The sequence below is a fragment of the Topomyia yanbarensis genome, chromosome 1, assembly GCF_030247195.1.
Source record: "Topomyia yanbarensis strain Yona2022 chromosome 1, ASM3024719v1, whole genome shotgun sequence".
In the NCBI taxonomy this organism is placed as follows: domain Eukaryota; kingdom Metazoa; phylum Arthropoda; class Insecta; order Diptera; family Culicidae; genus Topomyia; species Topomyia yanbarensis.
The window spans coordinates 16244497-16265783 of NC_080670.1; the positions used below are offsets into that span (position 1 = coordinate 16244497).

General features: G+C 43.5%; 1 protein-coding gene across 1 annotated transcript; it reads left to right on the forward strand.

Annotated features, from left to right (window-relative positions):
- The first annotated feature begins 9111 nt into the window (after positions 1-9111).
- On the forward strand, positions 9112-15964 carry LOC131693684 (uncharacterized). The gene is made up of 9 exons (XM_058981727.1): positions 9112-9271; positions 9343-9512; positions 10673-10822; positions 10891-11788; positions 11848-11966; positions 12019-12190; positions 12253-12636; positions 12697-13015; positions 13078-15964. The coding sequence occupies exons 1-9, from the start codon at positions 9112-9114 to the stop codon at positions 15758-15760; spliced, it is 5055 nt and encodes a 1684-aa protein (XP_058837710.1). The 3' UTR covers positions 15761-15964.
- Positions 15965-21287: the final 5323 nt, after the last annotated feature.

A 21287-nucleotide genomic window follows, 5' to 3' on the forward strand; every position in this document is an offset into this window, starting at 1 on the left:
AAAAAAATGTTTGGCGAGCAAATCCGAAGTAGATTTTTGTTTACAAAACATGATAGGTCTGTTTTATTTTGCATTCTGTGTTTCTCGCAGTGTGGCATTTTGCACGATCTATTGTTGAACCGTGTAAAGAGGGTTGAAGAGATATCTGGAGATGAGGTGCGTCAACTAGAAAACTCCAGAAAGAGAACTGTGGAGAGAAAAACAACGTTTTCGGCGACGTATTGTATGGCAACACGTCCAATCTTATAAGGATAGGCAGTGTTCGATTGCATTCGTTTTTGACAGCTAAACCCGTATCCAATAGATACAAAATGGAGCATCCTCAGTTCTCTTTCTAGTTTTTCTAGCGTCAACGTCATCGATCTGTCAAGCTTAGTATAACGAATAATAATCATTAAAAGAACTCTAGAAAGAGAACTGCGGAGACTCCATTTTGGATCGATTGGATTCGCGTTTAGCTGTCAAAAAACGAATCCAATCGAACATTGCCTATCCTTATAACATTGGACGTGCTGCCATACAATGCCGGGGCATACGTTGCCAAAAATGCTGTTTTTCTCTCCGCAGTTCTCTTATTAGAGTTTTTCTAATAATCACCTTCTTCGAGTCCCGTTAAATGTGAGGGTATTAATAGAAATTGAATTAACATAATTTAGACGTTCTCAAATCTTCTGTACTGACAGCGTAAGACTGTTGGTTCATGTAAATCGTGCTTAACACCAGCTGCATCGGAAATGATCTAAAATAACCCTATTATTATAATAACAGCTATATATAATATAGCAAACATTGTAATCACAACCAGACGTGACTCTGATTTTATTGCGATCTGATGGTTGCAATATAATGCCAGCTTGTGTCAAAAATTAGTGCAGGCGCGCACACAAGTATTGAAATCGTCGCCCATTGCAACCAGTCCGTCCGTCTGCCGGCCGTGCAGACCAATTATATATCACCGTACGCGTCGTCATATCGCCAGACTAGAAATAACGAACGAGTGTGTGAAAATATGTTATGACATAATCGCGTTATTTTTAAATCAACTTCTGGTTGCTTCTCAAAGTCACTATTGCATCGCGAACGGATGCATGAGGAGGCGGAAGAGGGAAGAACCGCTGCTCTAGTGTGTAGTAAAAACAAAAATTTCGCTACCACTGACCGTTTGCTGCCAACGAGATAAATGGAAAATGTAACGATGGTGAAGCTGATTTTTGGATTCCCCTTCCCCAACTAATTTCAAGTCAGGAAATCTTAGACATAGGGTGAAGTGAAAAGTTTTGTTCCCACCTTCTTTGTTGAGTTCATTTTGATGCTTATCGAAGTCGTCGATCTTGCAATTTTATCGAACTTTTGCGCGAAAGTTCCAGTAAATACGTAACTATTATCAAAGCCGTGGTATCCTTTTCCGTGCAGTCATGCAAATCGTAGAAGATGCGCACATTACGGGCAAATTTTGGAATAAAGAACTTTTGTGTAGATCCTGACGGCTTCAGTTGAACGAATTGGTTGGCTGGAATTACTTTGACGTTTGTGGAGCCGACGGTGGTGATTCACCAAATTACTTGTATACTATAGTACTAGTCCCTTCTGTTTAAGAAATTTGATACACTACCGGTCAATAGTTTCGGTTCATTTGTCAATATTTTCAATTCTACTCAATTTTCGTGGAAATCCAGAATTGGATTAATCGACACTAGCTCTTAATTGTTTATGTCGACCTCAGAATAGTAAAGAGAAAATCCCTCTGGATAAAGACTTGACACACCTTACGTTTGTTTACCATTTATCTGTCAGTGTCATTCCTAGGGTTGCCACCTCCGGTGAGGTTTTCACCAGGAGATTTTTACTGGAATGACTTATATAGAAGCACAAGTATACGTTAAAATCTGACTTACCTGCTGAATTCAAGTGAGGGAAGTATAAACTCTTGCTTCCTTTTTGTAACTCGTGAAAGATTCAATTAACCACATTGACTCATATTAACCGTTTAGTGATTTGTGTTGGCAAAGCATAATGTACACCACTGTTCTGAGCTTTTCTCATAAAGTTGTCAATTTTTCGCGTTTGTGAATCTTTTTGTTGATTTATATAGGTGTGAAATTTCAACTCCCCGGCTAACGCCAAAAAATCCAAAAGTCTCAGCCACTCTTGCTGTGGAGGATAAGCCGAACCAAAATTTCCCTTTGCCCTTTACTAACAGAAGGAGAGTGAAGCAGGCAGGAAAGTGGGAATAGATTTGATTTACTCTTATGACTGTATAAAATCGTAATTTAAAAAATAAAATACTACTGAATCAGTTTGAACCGAGAGTTCCTACAGGTTACCGCATACCCCTCCACGCGACAAACAGGTGAATTCACTTTCAACTTGACACGCAACATGTCATTTCTGTATGTATGAAACAGTGGAACGACAGAACTAGGTCAACCGCACCAGGCCTACTACTACTAATGCGCATATGTCGTGCTGAGAGGTGAATAGACACTGACTGTAGCAACGAACGGTGAAGGTGTGTGGTGGTTGTGATTTCCTCAAATCATGGCATACTTCGCACATCACCGCACACACTGTTTGCCAATGGTTGAGGTTTTAGGTACGCCGAATTCCCGAATCTATAAACAAACTTTCGAAATTTGTAAGCGATAGCGATGAACGTATGTATCTGGAAAACCTCAATTCACACTTTGCACCGAGGATAGCTCAAATAAAGTGGGTTGGCTTTGTGGTGAGGTTTTCTTGCTTCCCCGCTTATTGTTAGTTTGAGAGATGTTCCATCTTTTCTGCGATTGTTGCTACTAGAGTGGGATTATTGGGTGGGATTCTATCAGCGCGCTGATGTTATAGTAAATATCATCTATTTTAAGCAAAAATGGAGCGCTGCATTCTATATATGCGCTTGGGAACCGTTTGCAAATCGAAAAGCTGGAATAGTTAATTGGCGCCAGTTGAAACAGGAGAATTCTTTTTTCTCGGCTTCGAAGGGGTAGTGGAAATTGCTGGAGGATACGAAACATCTGGACAATCGTACCGAAGACCGGTTGAAAATTGCTGTTTTAATGCTGCCGCTGTTTATCAAATTTAGCGGTAATATCGTTTGTCATGGTGAAAATTCTAGCTTTTTTGTTCATCTTGAAGGCACGCACGCTTGGAGCACTATTTCGGAACAATAAATTCAGCCTTTGCTCAACCGAACGAAGTAAACACAGTCGAGTGTTCTAATTTTAGCACGTTCGGGAGAAAATATGTGGAATATGCGAATAAAATAATCACGGTGTACACAATTTGTCACCGACTTCCTAGGCCTACTTCGCTCTCAGCGGTCGGCACCTACTAGTTGGAAAGGAGCGCAGATCCCCCGAGAGCTTCGAGCATGTTTAATACCTTGACGAATTTGTTTTTGTTTTCTTGGCCGTGCTTCAAATTTCCCAGCCTCAATGTGCCAGAACACTAGCCAATCAATTTTTGCGCTGCCATTCCGCACGTTTGCTCTGTCGGCGGCAAACGGTGAAGCGAACCAAAGTGGAACTGTGCCGTGAATGTGCGTCATCAGCAGCATCGAAGCGTTGCGGTTAGTGCCTAAACAATCCGATCAAACATTGTGTTTATATCCTGCACGCAAAAGGGCGGCGCGGCGGCCACTCGAACGCTGAGAGGTTTCACCACTGACCTCGCCAAACTCTCGAATGTAAACGAACTAGTCGGGCGTAGGTAATTCTGGTCGTTTGTTACTGTTAGGAAGCTAAAGGGTATCCCACATCAAACTTCATCACGGAAAAAACGCTTTGGAAAAAAAACCATTAGGAATTTTCTCTTTAAAATTTGGGCGGAAGTAGTTTAGAGTGTATTGTTTACACTGTATTTTTATCGCTGTCAGTTTTTCGAAAATTAGAAAAAAATGCGACACCCGAAAAGCAAGAACGCGAATAATTTTGCGCAACTCTCTCATCGGGACATCGCAAAACAACTAGGAATTGTGCAGTCAATGATGAGTCGTGTGATTAAACGTTACTAGTCTGAGCATCGTACGGAAGGAGAAAAGCGGTCAGAATGGATGTTCTATTAGTGATCAGGATCACAAGCGTGTAATAACAACGTTCAAGCGGAATCCCAATGCTTCGTTCAGGAATGTAGCCAAAAAGTTGTATCTGTCCAAGTCTTTCGTTCAGAGAGCCAAGGACCGGGAGGGACTACATACGTAAAAAAGTGCAGAAGGTTCCAAATCATGACGACCGGCAAAATACGATGGGAAAGTCACGGGCCCGGAAACTGTACACCCAGATGCTGACGAAGCCTCATTGTCTTATGATGGATGATGAGACTTACGTCAAGGCGGACTTCCGGCAGCTTCCGGGGCTACTGTTCTTCACCGCACAAGTTTGATGTTACGGAGGAAGTAAGGAAGCAGAATCTTTCAAAGTTTGCCAATAATTACATGATCCGGCAAGCGATCTGCTCATGTGGCAAACGGAGCGTACCGTTTGTGACTAGCGGGACTGTAAACGGGGAGATCAACCTCAAGGAGGGTCTACAAATGCCTCTGCTTCCTCTGTTGAAGCTACACGAGAGCCTTACGATCTCCTGGGCGGATCTAACTTCGTGCCACTATTCAAATGTTGTCCTAGAGTGATACGAAGCCAATGGGGCCACTTTCGTACCCAAGGACATGAATCCCCCCCCCCCGAACACACCGCAACTAAGTCCCATCGAAAAATACTGGGCAATTATGCAGCAGGCACTATGGAAGCATACCAAGGAGGTCAAATTTCAGGAAGACATTAGGAAAAAGTGAGTTTCCGTACAGAAGAAGCTGCATCCAGGTATTGTACAGAACCTAATGAGTGGAGTTAAGTGTATGGTGCGAGCGTACGATTATGGTATTGAAGTTTATTGAAATAAATATGCGAACAGTTTACCAATGTTTTTTGACATGCCGTAGACTCAGGTGATTCGCATCTCTAATGCCAAAAGACCTTGACTCCCACGGTAGCAGACAGAGGGTTAAGCCGCCGATAAACTCTAAGCTTGCTCAAATGACCCTTTCACGCTTTTCTAAACTTTCTCCCTTCAACTCCTTGCTCTCCCTTGAGTATTATGGCTCTTAATATTGAAAAATATACTTCACCTTCCGGTCCCTTGCTAATTAAAAGCTGTAACAACAGTTGATAGTTTACTAATGGGTTATATTTTATTGTTTGAAAGTTTGAAAAGGATCAGCGTTTTTTCCCGTGATGCAATTTGATGTGGGGCACCCTTTAAATTCAATATTGAATCCTATATACCTACCATTAATATCAACTATTCGACTATATTTTTTTATAATGATCCGGCGAGATACGATACGCCCTTTCTAAAAATAGTCACAGAATTAAAATAACCCAAAACCTATAAAAATTCAATTATTTTCCATAGAACAGAGAATCTTGGAAAAGACGTTTGGATTCGAACAGGGGGTCGGATCGAATCATTTTCCCAATTGACGTTAAATTACTCTCTATTTTTGACGGCACAGCCAACTTGATTAAACGGTGCACAATCCCACGAACGTGCCAAGAGTGTTCGTGCTGAATTATGGCTGTGAAAACTGTATCATTTCTTCTTGCTGTACTTTTTGTACAGAGAAATGCGTTAAAGGAAACGACTCGTTTTATTGTTATTGAAACATTCTATTTGAACGAATGTTTATTTACACGCTCGATGTTGTGGGGTACGGTATATTTAGAAAGGGTGTCCCCGGCAGAGGAGCCGCACGGTTGTTCAGTTTCCAATATTATTGACAAGCACGCGAGCATGACCCGCTGACCGCAGCAAGCTTTGGCAAAGCCCCGCGAGGTGATTTTCTACGTCAGAAGTGAGCTAGATTTTACCGCGGGCATGGCATACCGACCGTTTCTGCCTGTTGCTCTTTGGCCGAACCGAGCGAGAATTAATTTTAGATAAATCGGATTTATTACCATCCACGATCCGATGCGTTCGGTCATGCTTTGCGGCGGGCTATTTAAAGAGCGTAAATTGAGTGCGAGAATAATGCGGTTTTTTGATTCATATTCAACGTTCGCCGACCACGAGCTCAAAATGGTTTGACGGATTGATGCCTGGCTGGCTGTCGAGGTGCTACAGTTTGAGAGTGGCCTGTGTATGACCTCTGCACAGCAAAGCTATTATTTCCGACGCAATACAATGCTTTGATTCATAGATTAAATGTTCGACGACGACCTAATGAATGTGGAAAACTCGGTGGTTTAATAGGTAACGTTTTAATGACATTGAACCAATCGACCAACAGTCTATCGGAGCAGATCAGACCGTCAAAACTGCCGTGTGACACACACCCATACACTCATCCGCCATCACAACCATCATCAACGCAGACACACACGCGGGGGATTGACATTCGAGAAAAAAAAAGTCACAACACAGAAACGAATTAAAAAAGTGGCCATGTTTTTATTGTCGCAAGACTTTCTCACCTTGACTTTTCAGCCAAACGGGACACATCGCCACCATTCTCGCATCGCAGTAGACTGGGAGATTGAAGAAGAAAAAAAACATATTTTCCCCGATAGAGAACGAGACGAATTAACAGCGAATAATTCTTCCCACAGCGCCACCGGCTTTGATTTCATTTTCTTTCTACGCCATCACCAACGACGAATGGTGATTTATTAGCTGGGTGCGAATCTGTGCAAATGCTCAGCGTTCATGCGGAAACTTTTGTCAGCAGGAATGGCGTGGAAATTTGTTAGACAACAAGCCTCCGCTCGGCCACCGACGCATCGTCGCCCCATCAGTCAGTGGTGGCGGCGCGGCAGAGCTCGTGCGATAGAGTTGTTTTAGTAAATCAACTACAGATGAAATTCTTTGCGAAAAAGCTTCACTTTCATCTCGATTCAAATGGCCGATCAAAGGAGGCGCGCACACGTGATGAAGACAGGGTGCGCGAAGGAGACGCTCGGTGATTTGTGAGTATGCTAAATTGACTTTCAAAAGTGCAAACAAGCCGCCCGACGGCAAAGACGATGACCCTATTTCGAAAAGACAGGGTATGGTGTCGTTTTCAAGCATATTCCATAGTCGCGCGGGGAAAGTGAGATGATCATCATGGTGTGCTACCATCGATATGAGTCAGAGCCGCTGTAGATCGTTTCATTTTTTTTCCGCTCTTCTTCAGCTAACGGCAACTCTAAATTTAACCAAATGGGAAGAGAGCTCTGAAAACAACCGTGATGCCAGAGCAGGAAAGATTAAAAAACTGCAAATATCTATAGGCAGACAAACATTTTAAGTGTAAACGGGTAAACAAACCATAAAATTCGGAAAAACTTTGAGCCAGGGAAATCGGCTCCACCTATTCTTGGTCCGATAGAGCAGAGAAAAAAAAATGTCGGCGTGGACCAGATGGAACGACTCGGTTTCAAGCATTTTATTGCCACGAGCGGCGACAGCGGTTCTCTACTGGCGGGCCGTTTCAAGCTTTGGCGGCATATTAGAGGGGATTTTAGTTTTTTTGATTAAATAGGTATCAGAAATTTTGCCCCCGTCCAATCAGCCGCTGTTTGGCTATACGTACCCCATATCCCAGTTGACCCTGTACGAGTATGATTTCAGTAGGATCAAAATAATCACTCAACTAAATAGATAGAGACTGAGAGAAACGATGAACGAGAAAGGGAGATATAAAGTAGACCGCGACGCGAAAAGTGAAATGTTTAGGCATAAACATCCACCGAGTGATTTGTTGGATATGTGAGGTATCAACGCGATCAACACTTTTTTCAAAACTTGTATTACCAAACGATTTTAAACAAATAATGCAATTAGAATGATTCGACAACCACAGCTTATATAATTAGAACTTAATCAGATTTTCAGACAATTAAGTCAAAACAAAATAAAGTATTGTTTTATTTATTTCTTCAAAAATGTTTTAGACTGCACAAAAATGATTAGTTTTATAAGGTGTTACTAAAAATAATTTACGAGTTCCTAAATGACAGCTCGGTTCATAAAACTTTAATTGCGAAAGTGCGTGCCTCATGTGATGGAAGAGAAAATGCTGAAAGAGAAAATTTAGCTTACGAAGTGCACAGAAGAGGAATAGAAAAATCTCTGCTATGTGCTATGTGTGGGACCCAGGTGAGCTGCGCACAAGGAAATCGACTTACCAACTACGCTGTTCCCACCCCTCCAAAATACATTCGCATTTTTTCTTTTTGCCCATTCTTTGGGATGAACGCGATATGTATCTCTTACAGAGGGTTTGTACCACAAAATCCGGCATGTTTCCATGGATCAAGGATTCTACAGTTTCAAGATCTGTACCAGGAAATACGGTGATTTGGCATTAGTTGGGATCATGCGTCACCAAAACGGCTCTACGAAAAGTGGGAAAATTGGCTTGAGATTCTACCTAAGGTGCAGAACATTAGTAAACCTCACTGTTATCGATCTCCCACGCAGTTAACATTCAGCTGCGTCGTTTCGAACAGGGTAACGATTGTGCGATAGTAGGTGCGAGGACACGAGTAGTTCCCATAAAGTTTGTTTCCGTTCCAAAGCTGGAATCAGGCCGCAATCATTGGATTCAGGCTTGCTGACAGAATTACCAAGTCACATTTAACATTCATCAAAGGTTTTCTGAAGCGACTCGAGAGATATCTTTTACTGGATTTGAAGGGACGACCGATATTCGTAATTCGTTGCTTTCCGCGTCAGTGAAGTCCTGAAAACAACGGAGATTACCGACTGGAGACACAAGTGCTCGAAAGATAGCATCGTTGATGATGCTACAAAATGGCAGGGGTTTCTCGGTCTCATCGAGAGCAGTAGATGGTTCAACAGTCCGAGATGTTTAGGGGAACGAAGCGTTGGCCATCACACCCCTACGAAAATGAGCATACTAAGGAAGAACTACGTGCGAACTTCTCTCACCATCGCGTGGAATATGAGCCAATCATAACCGTACAAGACTACACACACATTAAGAGCATGAACCAGGAACACGCCATCCGATAAATCGTCAGTCCAAACACTGAATGATCATTCCTCCCTCCATGGTCTCCCCATATGAGTGGAGCGTGAGAAAGGCTTTTACAGTCGGTAAAGAAGAACCTCATGACGCTCAAAACAGGATCCAATCCATCCAACGAGACACTTCACAATATGTTAACGAAAAAGGGGAACATCGTCAACTCACGTCCGCTAACGTACGCGCCGGTACAAGATCCGGATGCTCCAGTCCTAGCATCGAACCACTTTCTTCGGGGTTCATCGAGTGGGTTTAAACCTTATGCAGTCTTTGACGACAGTGCAGTAGTTCTGTGGTGAGTATGGTGTACATCACAGGTCGGGTACGAGACTATCTACCGGAGTTAACCAAGCGCTCGAAGCGGCGGTCCGGCGAAGTCAACCCAATTGAGGTGAACGATAATGTAGTATTCGTCGACCTATGGCTTCCAGGGAACTGTTGGCCCAAAGAATGGATTATTTCGGCTAACACGAGCGAGGACGGACAGGTAAGGTCAGCTACAATGCAGACCTAAGCCGATATCGACCGGTGAAAAGACTCGCCGTCCTAGATAAACTCCCCTTATTCCTCCTTGATACGCGTCAACAGCTACTATTCAGCGTGATGAATATTATTCTAATGATCCAATTGAATCCGATTACGGAACATTTTTTCATCTGATACGTAACTATCCTGCAGTAATGTAACCGCGTATCCAAAAATTTGGTTCTAAATATATAGACGTACCTGTGCATAAGGAGCTGGCGCCTAAGAATATGTGATTATACCAAACACAATTTGGTAAAAACTGTAGGTCTCATAAGTTAAGTTCGGTTTTATTTCGAGAGTAAAGAAATGGTGCCTGTATACTGTTTCGTGTCTTTCCTGCCAACTCTCCCATCACCGTGAATCACCAGTCAAACATATTTCCAAGACACCAAAAATCATCTTCAATCTGGTCGATCCATTCAATGCTGTAGGAACCATTTTCTAGTTCTACCCGGTATCACTCATAATGTGTTGATGAAGACGAGTTATACAAGTATTGAAATATTCTACAGTGAGTACCACGGCATCAGCAGCAAAGACAGCATTGACGAATACGAAAACTCGAGACTGAACAGCACGAACAGCTGTGAGAGAGGCAACAAGTGGCTCTCTACCCGAAATAGGGAGAATCTTCACGCGAAATAACGACTGCGGAGCATAAGATCCGATAGAGACTTATTAATGTTTGAGTTTGTTACTCTAACCCACGCCTCAGTTAAGCTAATTTGCGTTTCGAGTTCGTCAGATCGGTACCTAGCACTAACTTAACGCCAGGTAGATGTTAATCCAAAAATGGGAACAAAAATTACTTTCACAACTAAACAACTACTCATTAATGACGTCCCGCGAGTACAGAAGAATTATTTTCTGCTGGGGAGATGAAATCGATCCTAGTTTTCAGGCTGACGCTGAGATCATGTAAAGTTGTTTGGCTAGCAAGTCGATGCTTTGCCCTTTGCTCTATATTACTCAATACGATGCAAATTTTCTCAAAACTATTTTGTGCATTGGCAATTCATGTTCGACTTCGTCTTGTAGCCAAATCGGTCTGACAGGTACTGAGGAGACTATCTTTGCAGAGCATATATCATACAAATATACTTTCCCTTTCGTTTGAAGATTTTTCTGACTTCCTCCCATTTCATTGCAGCTACCAAACGTGATTCGGTGAAAAGTACCGACCAGTCTCGATCCCAAGACGAAGAATCGCGGCGCAGCAAATCCTTGGACGGCGATGCAATCATAGATCCCATTCGACAGCTGGATAAAGTAACGATTTGAGTTTCAAACAAACAAACCTGCCATTTGTCAAGGGTATCTTTTTCTCCAATCCACAGAGTAAAAACAAATCCGCCTGGAGTAAGGTGAAAGGGATCGTTAAAAACCACCGGGGATCACTGAAATCGAACGGATCGCGAAAGAACAACAAGTCATCGAATAGCGTCGGTTGTAGCCGAGAAGCAAGCCCGTGTGACTCTTTGGAAGCTAGCGAACTGCAGCGAGAGCGGTCCGATTCCTTCTCGTCGAACCAAACCTCTCCCGGTCACAGGAATAATACACCGACCCTGCTGACACTTCCATCCGGCGACAATAACAGCTGTCCGAATTCCCCTTGTGGATCGCTGCCGGCTGCCTTTTCGAGTGATGACAATGACTGGAAATCCGAGAGTAAACTCGGTAGAACCGGAAGCACAGAGCGACCGGCGACAACGATCGGAAAAGATTCGACCGTAAGCAGGAATTCCCGCAAGAGCAGACACATACCTGAGATTGAATCCGTACCTGAAGGACTTCCGATAGATCCCAAACAGAGCAGTATTAACACGAAAATAAGGAAGTCTCCTCCGAAACCGCTCAGTCTTCGTCAGGAATCGCTGGACGTGGATGCCTCTGCTGATCAGTCTCTTTCTTCACCTGGATCTCAGCGGGATGTCTCCAAGAGCTCGCCGAATCGTAAAAGTTACGGCGGCGATGAGACCTCGGCCCCGGAGAGTCCGTTCAAAACATACGAGTTCTTCGAAGGTGAAATGGAGGACTTTTCCAGTGGAGATGTTTCCGATCAGAACACACCCCACCGGAGACCTTCGCCGAAAACAAAGAATCTCTTGCGACAGCGAGAGGAGATTCAACAACGCTACATGGAACTGCAAAACAAGCTTCAGCGAGAGTTCGACGCCAAGCAGCAGGAGTGGGAGCGGCTTCGTCCAGCAGCCCTCCTACTGACCAACAGTCCCAGTAAGTTTCTTTGCCTTGACGAATATAAAAATTATTATAGTTTTAAGTGATCCTTCTAGTCAACCAGTACCTACGGGACGACACACCACCTAGTCCAAAGCGAGAACAACAAGCGCCGATCGTGGAAGAGAACCTTTCTCCGGACTTTAAGAAGAAGCTTGATGAGTGGCGAATCAAGGTGAGTTCTTCAAAATTGTGAACGAACTGTTGCCTTTAATCTATACCTCTAGCATCAGCCACAGCCGAAACCGGGTTCATCGAAAGATTCATCCACGGATGGAAAGAAGAGGCCGGCCACCGATTGGCAGTTGTGGAAAACTGGTCAAATCAAGCTGGAAGGACAGGGATTGACGCAGTTGCCGAACGCGAAAGATCTGCCGGAAGATTTTCAGAAAAAGCTATGTAAGTTTAATTTCAATACGGTCGCTTAGGTCAAAGCAATTAACTCCTAAAACCTAATCCAGCTGAATGGAAACAGATGAAGGCAGCGAATAAGGTTCCTTCTTATACCACGCAATCGGCACAGCTGAGTGAGTCGATGAAGCGCCAGCTTAGCAAGTCAGCCGGTGCATCGGTAAAGAAAGCGAAACCCACGGAAGAACACAAGGGTGAAGGGCTTTCCAAGCTGAAAGCGTTGGTTAGCACCGAGGTACCGAAAAAGGAGCTAGTCGTCCAGACGACAAAAGGTTTCATCAAGTTCGAAGGCATTTCGAGAAAATTCACCCGCCGCTTGTTCGAATGGGAAAAGGCGAAAGGAATTGGACCGGAAGCTTCAACTATAGCATTGCTTCATCCGGGATACGCTCCGGTGGTCGTCGAGAACAGTGGAAATGTGGTTGAGGCGAAGCGTAAGTAGGTGACGGGTAGGTAGAAGATCGCTAATGATTGACACTTTGTTTGATTAATAGGTGAGAAGTCACCCGCTCTCGGTCGATCACTATCGCTGGACAGTATTTCACCGAATCCTTCGGCACCTTCGATCTCACATCAACCGTCAAGTTTGTCATTGAACGATGCTGACGAGCGGAAGGAAGCGAGTGAGAAGGATGCGATGGTGGGAAATCGTAGGGTATCGTCTAATCCAGAACTGGAGCTCTCGGTGGAACGAGAGGAGCCACGAGCAGTGTTGGTGGAAGTAGAGGAAGATGTACTGGAAGTTGCGGATTCGTTGACAGCATCGGCAACTTGTTCGGCTGCGGATTCCACCGGTAGTCAAAATAAAACAGAGTGAGTTCCATTTTCTTAGTACTAAGATTGTAGAAACTAACCCACAGCTTAATCCATTGTAGACCTGACTACAGCTCGCGGCCATCCAGCAGCAGCGGTTCGATCCTAAAAGACTCCACCAAACTGTTGATTCGACTGCGTGAGCAGGATTCCGTGGACCGCGATGAGGTCCGTAGACTCAAAATCGTCCTGCGAGCACTGATTGCTACTCTGCCGGAGTTTGTGGAAACCGGTTCACGTGATAGCATAGCATTTTTCGCCTACATGAAGGATCTTGCTCAGGATATTCTACGACACTTGTACCGTTTCGAGGACGGTTCGCTGAAGCATGCCAGCGAGGTGCTGGAAAATGTCCAACTGATCAATTCGTACGTGGCGGATCTTAAGAAATCGCTTCATTCTTACATGAAGTATGCCTCAGCGGTAGCTCGAAATGACGATGATATCCCACAGATCAGTATTACTCCGGCGTACGTAGTGCAAGCGACTAGTTCAATTCAACGTTCGGAAGATGGACTACGAAGTATGGCCACGATCAATGTGACACCCACGTTCGTGTGCAATGCCGTTAAAGTAAATGCGGTAGACAATGGTAAGGTAAAAGCACGACAATTTCCAATTAGTTCGGAATCGGACCCGATTCCACTTACCTCCCAGTCTCCGGATTCTTCAACTCATGTAGAAGGAAGTGTGGTAGAGGAGCGGCCACTTGATCGGGATAGTAAGAAGGTAGCACGTAATTTGAGTAACGGTTCGAGGAAAAAAACGCGCATTAAAAGGATGGGATCACGACAAAACAGCAAAACGGAGAGCGATAGTGACGAAAGTCCGGCAAACTACGTTCTAGACGTCCCGAGAAAGACAAAGCGCAAGACAAGCAGAGCGAAGAAACCCTCCGATTCGACAGAGAAGCTTCATCAGCAGCAGGCAGAGGATGTAGTTTACGTTTTGAAGATTAAGCCGAATCAACCTGAAATACAGGCCCTCGTGTCCCCATCGGTCAGTGTCACCGAAGATGTTCTAATATCTCCGACAGAAACATGTGTAGAACTACTCGACAACCAGGGTAGCTCCAATTCGATCAACTGTACGGCTAGCGTGTTAGTCAAAACTAAACGGAGAATATTTACCACCGTCGAAGGTGAGTCTACGAACAATGGATCTTCTCTGGCAACTCCGGGAGTCGTGAGCCGTGACATCGAGTCATCCAGTCCGTCCGATCGAACCGATCAGCTAGAATATTCAAGAAGCGAAACGAGAATCGTAACGAATCTACCACCACTACCGCAATCTCCGAGTACCCAGCGACGGCTGGAACTGCTGAAGAGTGCCCCTTCCAAGGAACTTTCCCCGAACATTCGACTAATGGTGGCCAAGTACAATCAACGGCTGTCATCCGAACGTACCGGTAACTCTCCCCATAGTTCAGGATCGTGCTCTCCAGTAGCATGGCGGTCACCGGTTCTTGATCGTAGAGTGAGAAAGCAAACAGAAAAATACCAGGAAAGCATTCAACTGTCAAAATCGGCCAGCGCTGGAAGTTTGCGGAAATCGCTGAAACAACTTGAGACAGATCAACAGTGTTCTGGGGTTAGTGATACGGCATCATCGACCAGTAAGGTGATAAAATCTTCCAGTACGGGAATGATTGAGTCTAATCGGCTAAAAAGTAAACCGAATGAGAGGGACCATGAGGATTCAACTGAAATGACATTTCTAGCGTACGATAGCCTACGGCGGAAGGACACCTTGTCACGAAAGGAGAGAAAGGAGATGGAACAGGAAAGCATCAAGAAGATGGAAACGTTGAAGAAGGAACGGTTGTACAAGAAACGAACGGAGTCTCCGAAAGGGATTGGCTTGGGAACGGTTAGAAAGCTGTCAAAGGAGAAACATTCGAGGCGTCGGTCTATGCCCGGAGAGGAGGTGGTAAGTGATCGTTGCAACGAAGAAAACCATCCGAGAACGAACGAAGGTAAACCACCGAGCCCACGGTTGGCATTAAGGAGAAAATATTCCACACACAGCACCTCGCAATCGGCACCAACGACTCCGCTGGACGAGGATAAGGGAATTGTGCAAATGAGTCAGCGAGCGTTAAAGTTGAGAAAGGCGAAAGAGGAGTTTTTGCAGAATTCGACGGAAGGCGCTAGGGCGGAACAACGGCAACAGATATGGAAAAACCGAATCAGTCAAATTAGTATGGCCAGTGCGAACAGTGTTGACGATACGCTGTTGATGAAGAGCGCCAGTGCTGGAGTGATTGGTGGAAAACCAGCGGCTGGAGAAGAAGCTCGGGAGCGAGGAAGCGTGTACGAAGCACTGTCACGAGATTCGGCAAGGGTAGTGAGTGCGGAGAGTGGCGGAGATGAGGGTTCATCGCGAAACACGAGTGCTCATAGCAGTCGGTTCGGGTTGTCGAATCTGGCTTCGAAGCTGAGGAAAGTTAAGCTTAGAAGAAGCAGCAAGGATCTCAGTAGGATGCAAACGATCTCTACGCTCTGTCGGCAGAGTTTAATGGTTGATATCAGCGGAGAGGCATCGAAGTTGGGCAGTGAGCAGAATCTGGGTCAGAGTTCTAGTCACGGAAGCGGACGAGAAGGCGGAACGCGAGAGGTGCTGAAGAAGTCAGGTAGTGTACAGGCAATATGCAATCGGTTTCGCAAGAGTAACGAACGAAGCGACGAGTTGAAGAAGAGCAGAAGTTTGGGCTTTTTGGAACCGGAACGGAAAGGTTCACAGTGAATGTTCAGCTTCGCAGTAGTATTATATACACAAATGAGAAGAGCAATATTTTCTCGAAATTAAATAAGAAATGTTGATGTAAATGTTTGGAGCATAAGAGATTATCATGTTCCGATTCGAAATTCAGAAGATGCTGTACACATCTGCTGTCATCGATTGATGAAATGTTTGTACCATTGATCTGAATAAATCGTGAGATTCTGATGACTTTTGTGTAATACATCTTGAAAGAATACCGTACAGGCTGATTAGAAGCTTCGAACCGCGGTTGTTTCCCACCCAATAGTTTCGTAAATCAATTTCTTATCAATTACTCAAACAAACGCACGAATCAACCTGCAATCAAGTCCACTTCCCGTTACTGGTTACCTGTTTGTTTGACGTCGACAACAGTCATCCGAGCTATCGACGCATACTAAGAACCAGACTTTATCATCGTTGCCACATTCATCAATATATATCAAAAGCCTCTTGTAAAAAAACACACAATAAAACCCAGTGTGTTATAGTAGAACAAACATTTGATACCGAAAATTCTTGGCTCACCATTAGCTATAAAGTTCAATTTATGTCGTTATCTCGCTGCGCAGTTTGGTCAATATTGATCGAGAAAGCGACGACGTTCAATTATTATTGTAGTTGCTGATGTCTCTCCACGTCAAACGACGCTGAGCTGAACTACACTGTAATCGAAACATCGTTTGCGAAATTAGGACGGATTTGTTTTCGTCTCCATGATTTCAAATTATTATCTAGCTGGCGAAGGTTGCTCCTAGCAACACACCTCTGACAGCACCGGTAATAGTTCACCTCTCTCAATCGAATCGAACCGAACCGTTTCGATTTCCAATCGCAGTAGACAGCGCTTTTCGGGGTTGAACTGAAATCAACCTTTGAGCAAATATCGAAAAAAAATAACGCTTGGCTTACTTCGGTTGTGTGCCTCAACCTAGATAAGATAACGCGGGTAGAAGAGGTGAGCGGAGGTTTCTCTTCCCATTACCATCGCCCCTTACGCGTACTGGTTCCGATTTGGAACGGTTTTTTTTTAATTTGTTGGTGGTTGGTCAGCGGGGATTTTTTCTGGGTGACAAAACGCGGTGGGCACTCAGGCAGGATAAACTAACGGTGATAGCGATGTGTTTCTTGAACATCGGTGTATACTGTTCGGGAGCTTTGTTTTTTTTTTGACCCGTGCTATAATCATTCCGTTACTTATCAGCTTCGAGTTTCTTAGTTTTGATGGATTATGAAGGATTTATGAGTAGGAGAATTATATCGGGGAGATTATTGTCACCATGGCGCATTTTTTCCGAGAAGAACGCTGAAAGAAGAGGTCTGATATTATTTTTAGAGCAATTACATATCCGTCACATGAGGCTGGATGTGTATGTTTTAAGCTTACATGCAAAATAAGCTTTGTAACTGTTAGTATTATGCTGTAAATTGTATTAAACAAAATTTGTGCATGGGAGCGCAATAACTAGCCTTAAAAGGTCGAACTTTCGAGTTTCGACTTCATCTCATCAGTAACTGACAGACCGTCTTGGCCTTCAGCTCAAAATTAAATCCACTGATGATGTGCACGGTTACACTGATGTCCCGGAAGTGCAGAAGTACTGCTTTTCCGATGAAATCCTAAGTGAACCATGACTTGATAGCGACCGCGTCATATGGAGCCTGCTGGGTTGTTTTGTTATTGCGTGGGATTGGGCCACGGGCGACTTTTCCGGGAAGTGTTGAGGGCTTGGATAAAGTGTCGGATGATGTTGGGGTGGCTAGCACTTCTTTTGTCATAGTCCTCCTGGCTCTGCGGTCTCAGACTGCCAGGTAGTCATTGTCTACGTTTCCCCATATGTTGCAGTGCCCTTCCCGCCATAACGTATTGTAGGTCTTATCCATGTCCAAGGCGGTGATGTCAATGTGAAGGCCTTCGTTTGTTGCTTGACCTAGGATCTCCTCGAGGAATGCAGGCTAGGACCTGGTCCATTATACTTTCCAGGATGCGTGTTGTCTGTTGTCTAGTAATTGCAGCTTTTCAAAAATTGTGGTAAGGCGTCTATTAACCATTCGCTGGTTGCGGAAAGGGTTGCGAAGTGGTGTCCCAGTTAATTGGCAATTTTATGGGGTGGTTTGGATGGAAAATTGGTTGGTTCGTCGTTTACCACAGAGGCCGCTAACTCTTCGCCAGATCTCGTCTGTGGGAGAGTCGGGGTCAATTACGTCCAGGAAGTTGCTCTAACTGCGTTCCGGGATTGGCGGAAATGGTTCAGCCTGGTTTATCCAGCTATCCGTCGGCGTTCTTCGTATTTTGCGTAGTGTTTTTCGGCGGATTTTGATGGTATTGTCCACTTCGGGTCACTATTAATGAACGGCTCTCTTAAAAGGTGGGGGAGGTCGCTCATTCTGGGGATGCTGTATTGGTCAGAGCCAAAAATTATATCAGCTCGTTCGTTCTGTGTGTAGTTCTTATGGGGTCCGACGTTCTGCATAAATGATTCTTCGTAAAGGGCCCAGTCGGCTTCCTGGTACAGCCGCCGGCACCGGTTTGTGGGAAAGTTTGTGGAAGGTGGATTTGTGTGTAATCAGGATGGGATGGATAGCATCTGCCTGCTGGTGAATGTTGGGCTCCCATCGTTCATAATTAATGCTCCCTTGTGCTGAACTGTCTTAATAATGTCGATTCCGCAACGGTTGGGTCGTTGTAACTCCCAGACAGGGTGGTGGGCTTTTTTCCATGAAATCAAAATTCCGACAGTCCTTACACTTCCTTTACCGAAAACATAATCTTCCTAAATCATCAGACTTTAGAGCTGTGGCACATACTAACTTTTGGCTCCCTATCACCGCATGGTAAGTGAATTCTGTAAAATTGTCATTATCTTGCGATACGGTTGTGTGTGTCAACCTTCAAAATTCCACTGTCCGGTAGTGGTATTATGAAAACAAAATTGTCTGCATATGGTCCAATCACCCCATGCAAACAGCTTAATTTCGGAATGTAGTAGGTGTTAGCTCTACCGATTTTCCAATGACCCAATCCAGAATGACAGAGACCTAGCGGTAAATTTCGAGGCAGTTTTCCCGTCGGCAAGCCTCGTTCATTTGTAATACGTGTACCACAATGATTCCAGTGTTATAATCAAACATTCGATATTTAGTGTATCACATAATTTTGTCTAATTGGGTTTAATACATATATTTGTTAGGAATCTTTTTAATTTATGCATACCCGACTGGGATTATCAGATCATGTGCTATAAATCAACGCACGTCCAGATGTGCCAGGAACTTTTTCGAGTCTCGATTTTGATTATCAATTTGCCGAACAGATTCCGTTTGCAGAATGAAGGGTGTGTGTGTCACTCACGATGAACTTAACAAGGCTAGAGCGCTCTATTTAGGTGATCACTCTTCAATGTCCGAGTTTGAACTAGCTTCGCGTTCGATCAGAGATGCCAGAGCATATTTCTTGAAATCTGTGCGCAGCCTATGTAAAAATCTGTGTTAAGGAAAACGAAACAATTTGTCTCAAAACGAAAAGTGACTACCTTTTTTAAGTTTTTGCTTGAGGTAAAAATTGAGCGCTAGGCCAAAAATTGAGAAATCTGTGCTAGTCTGTGCATTATAACAGAAAACTGTGGAAATCTGAGCAGTTTTAAAAATATGCGCAACATTTAAAATCTAAATGGTAAAAAAAACGATGTGGATGTCTTCATCCAAAGGGAGTCAACGTGTTTATGCGAACTGAATCGAGTGGTTTATGACACTCAGCTCTCCGGGTCACGGTTAAATAGTCGATTTTCTGATCACTTGCTATACCTTTCTATTGACCTTTCTACTCCCGTTAAAAAGGAAAAAATGCACTGTAAAAACCGGTTGAGGTTAGGTATTTCGTGAGGCAAACAAACCAAACTCCTTTGGTTTAACTTTGCATCTCGTCGCTGTTGTGCTATCTTATGACAAACGCCATTTTGGGCTAAACTGAGTTAGATATGCAACATTACTAATCTGAAAATTCTCTACAAAATGGCGTTTTCAGAATTTTGAAATTTTGCTTGGTTACTGAGTTATAGCGAAAAAAGTGATGAGAAATTGTCAGTTTTTTGCTTTAAATCACTGTATCTTGGGATTCGCTTTAGTAATGTAGAAGTTTTAGATGTTTTTATATGTTAAAATGTCTGAGGAACACAATGGCATAATAATTTTTAAAATAAAAATACGTGTATTGCGAGAAATATGCAGTTTTACTTTTAAATTGGCAATATTTCATGTTTGGCAACACCGTAATTTAAAATTACTATTTTTTCTAGATTGCTTGCTCAATTTCCTTTAAAATACATCTCATCGATTGTTTCTAGGCCGAATAAAGCCGAAGATATTAATAAAAGTTAATAATTGATGCTTTTTTTCTATGGAAAATTTTCCATGCACAATTATGACACGCCATACAAATTTTGACATCAATACACACCTACGACACGTGTGAGTGCGACTTTTGTTTACATTTATAGTGAAAATTCGCAACATAGTCAACCCAACTTCATGATATTTGAGAGTTTAATACAGAATAGTTTGAAGCATTAATTGTCTTCTTTGAATTGTTTTTACCATTTATAAGTTTCAAGATATTCAATCTCAAACTTTAAAAATCGTTTTTCTCGATATGTGCTAAATGGCGCTTGTCATAAGATAGCACAACAGCGACGATCTGTGGTTGTAAATGAACTGTCAGAAATCTTAATTGGGTAAGGTGAACAATGCAACAAAAGAAAGAAAAAATACCAAAAGCAAAGAAAAGATGTGATACTTAGCTGAGGGCTGCATGTAACACAAGTAGTCAGCAACCACGCTATAGTTGGTGGATTACATTTTTCACACAGGCGTAGACCGCGAAACGACTGCACAAAAGGTCATTGTCCTCACACAAGCGATCCGAGAGTATACCTAATTGTTGGTTTGGTACTACGGCTAGAATATATTTCTTCTCGATCTAGAGCAAATACGGTTAAATCTTTTCCGAAAAAAACAACCTTTTTCACAAAATCACTATACATATTTCAGGATGAAGCTGACGGGAGCGAAAAGACAACACCTGCTTTGTCGAAGCTTGCTGCGATGGGCGACGCTCGACGTTTCGTTGGCGTCTGAAAAAGGCTGTAAGCCTTTCTATTCCCGTTACAAAAGAAACGGTGCCGAATTATTTCGTGAGGAAAACAAAACATTTTGCACTACAAAAACCGGTTGAGGTTAGCTATTTCGTGAGTCAAACAAACTAAACACTCCCAAGTGCACTCGGCTGACAGAATTATCACCAGAATCTGTTTTCAAGCAAAAATACAAAATCATCAGTAAATGATTCACGCAAAACACACAAGTCAGGCTTCTAAAAACAACAAAATCAATTGCTACTACCTTGCCACCTGATAGCAAGCTACTATCTCACATTTTCCTGGTGTCTGATTGTGTAACGTCGGTCACAAATTGGCAAACCTATATAATCACTTGATCCAAGAACCTTCTCGAA

What these genes read in the sequence shown, in the direction of transcription:
- LOC131693684 (XM_058981727.1), top strand. Translation starts at nt 9,112, where the DNA reads ATGACGCTCAAAACAGGATCCAATCCATCCAACGAGACACTTCACAAT. An exon ending in ACACGAGCGAGGACGGACAG is followed by an intron (nt 9,513 to 10,672) that starts GTAAGGTCAGCT and finishes TTTCGTTTGAAG; the next exon opens with ATTTTTCTGACTTCCTCCCA. An exon ending in AGATTTTCAGAAAAAGCTAT is followed by an intron (nt 12,191 to 12,252) that starts GTAAGTTTAATT and finishes AACCTAATCCAG; the next exon opens with CTGAATGGAAACAGATGAAG.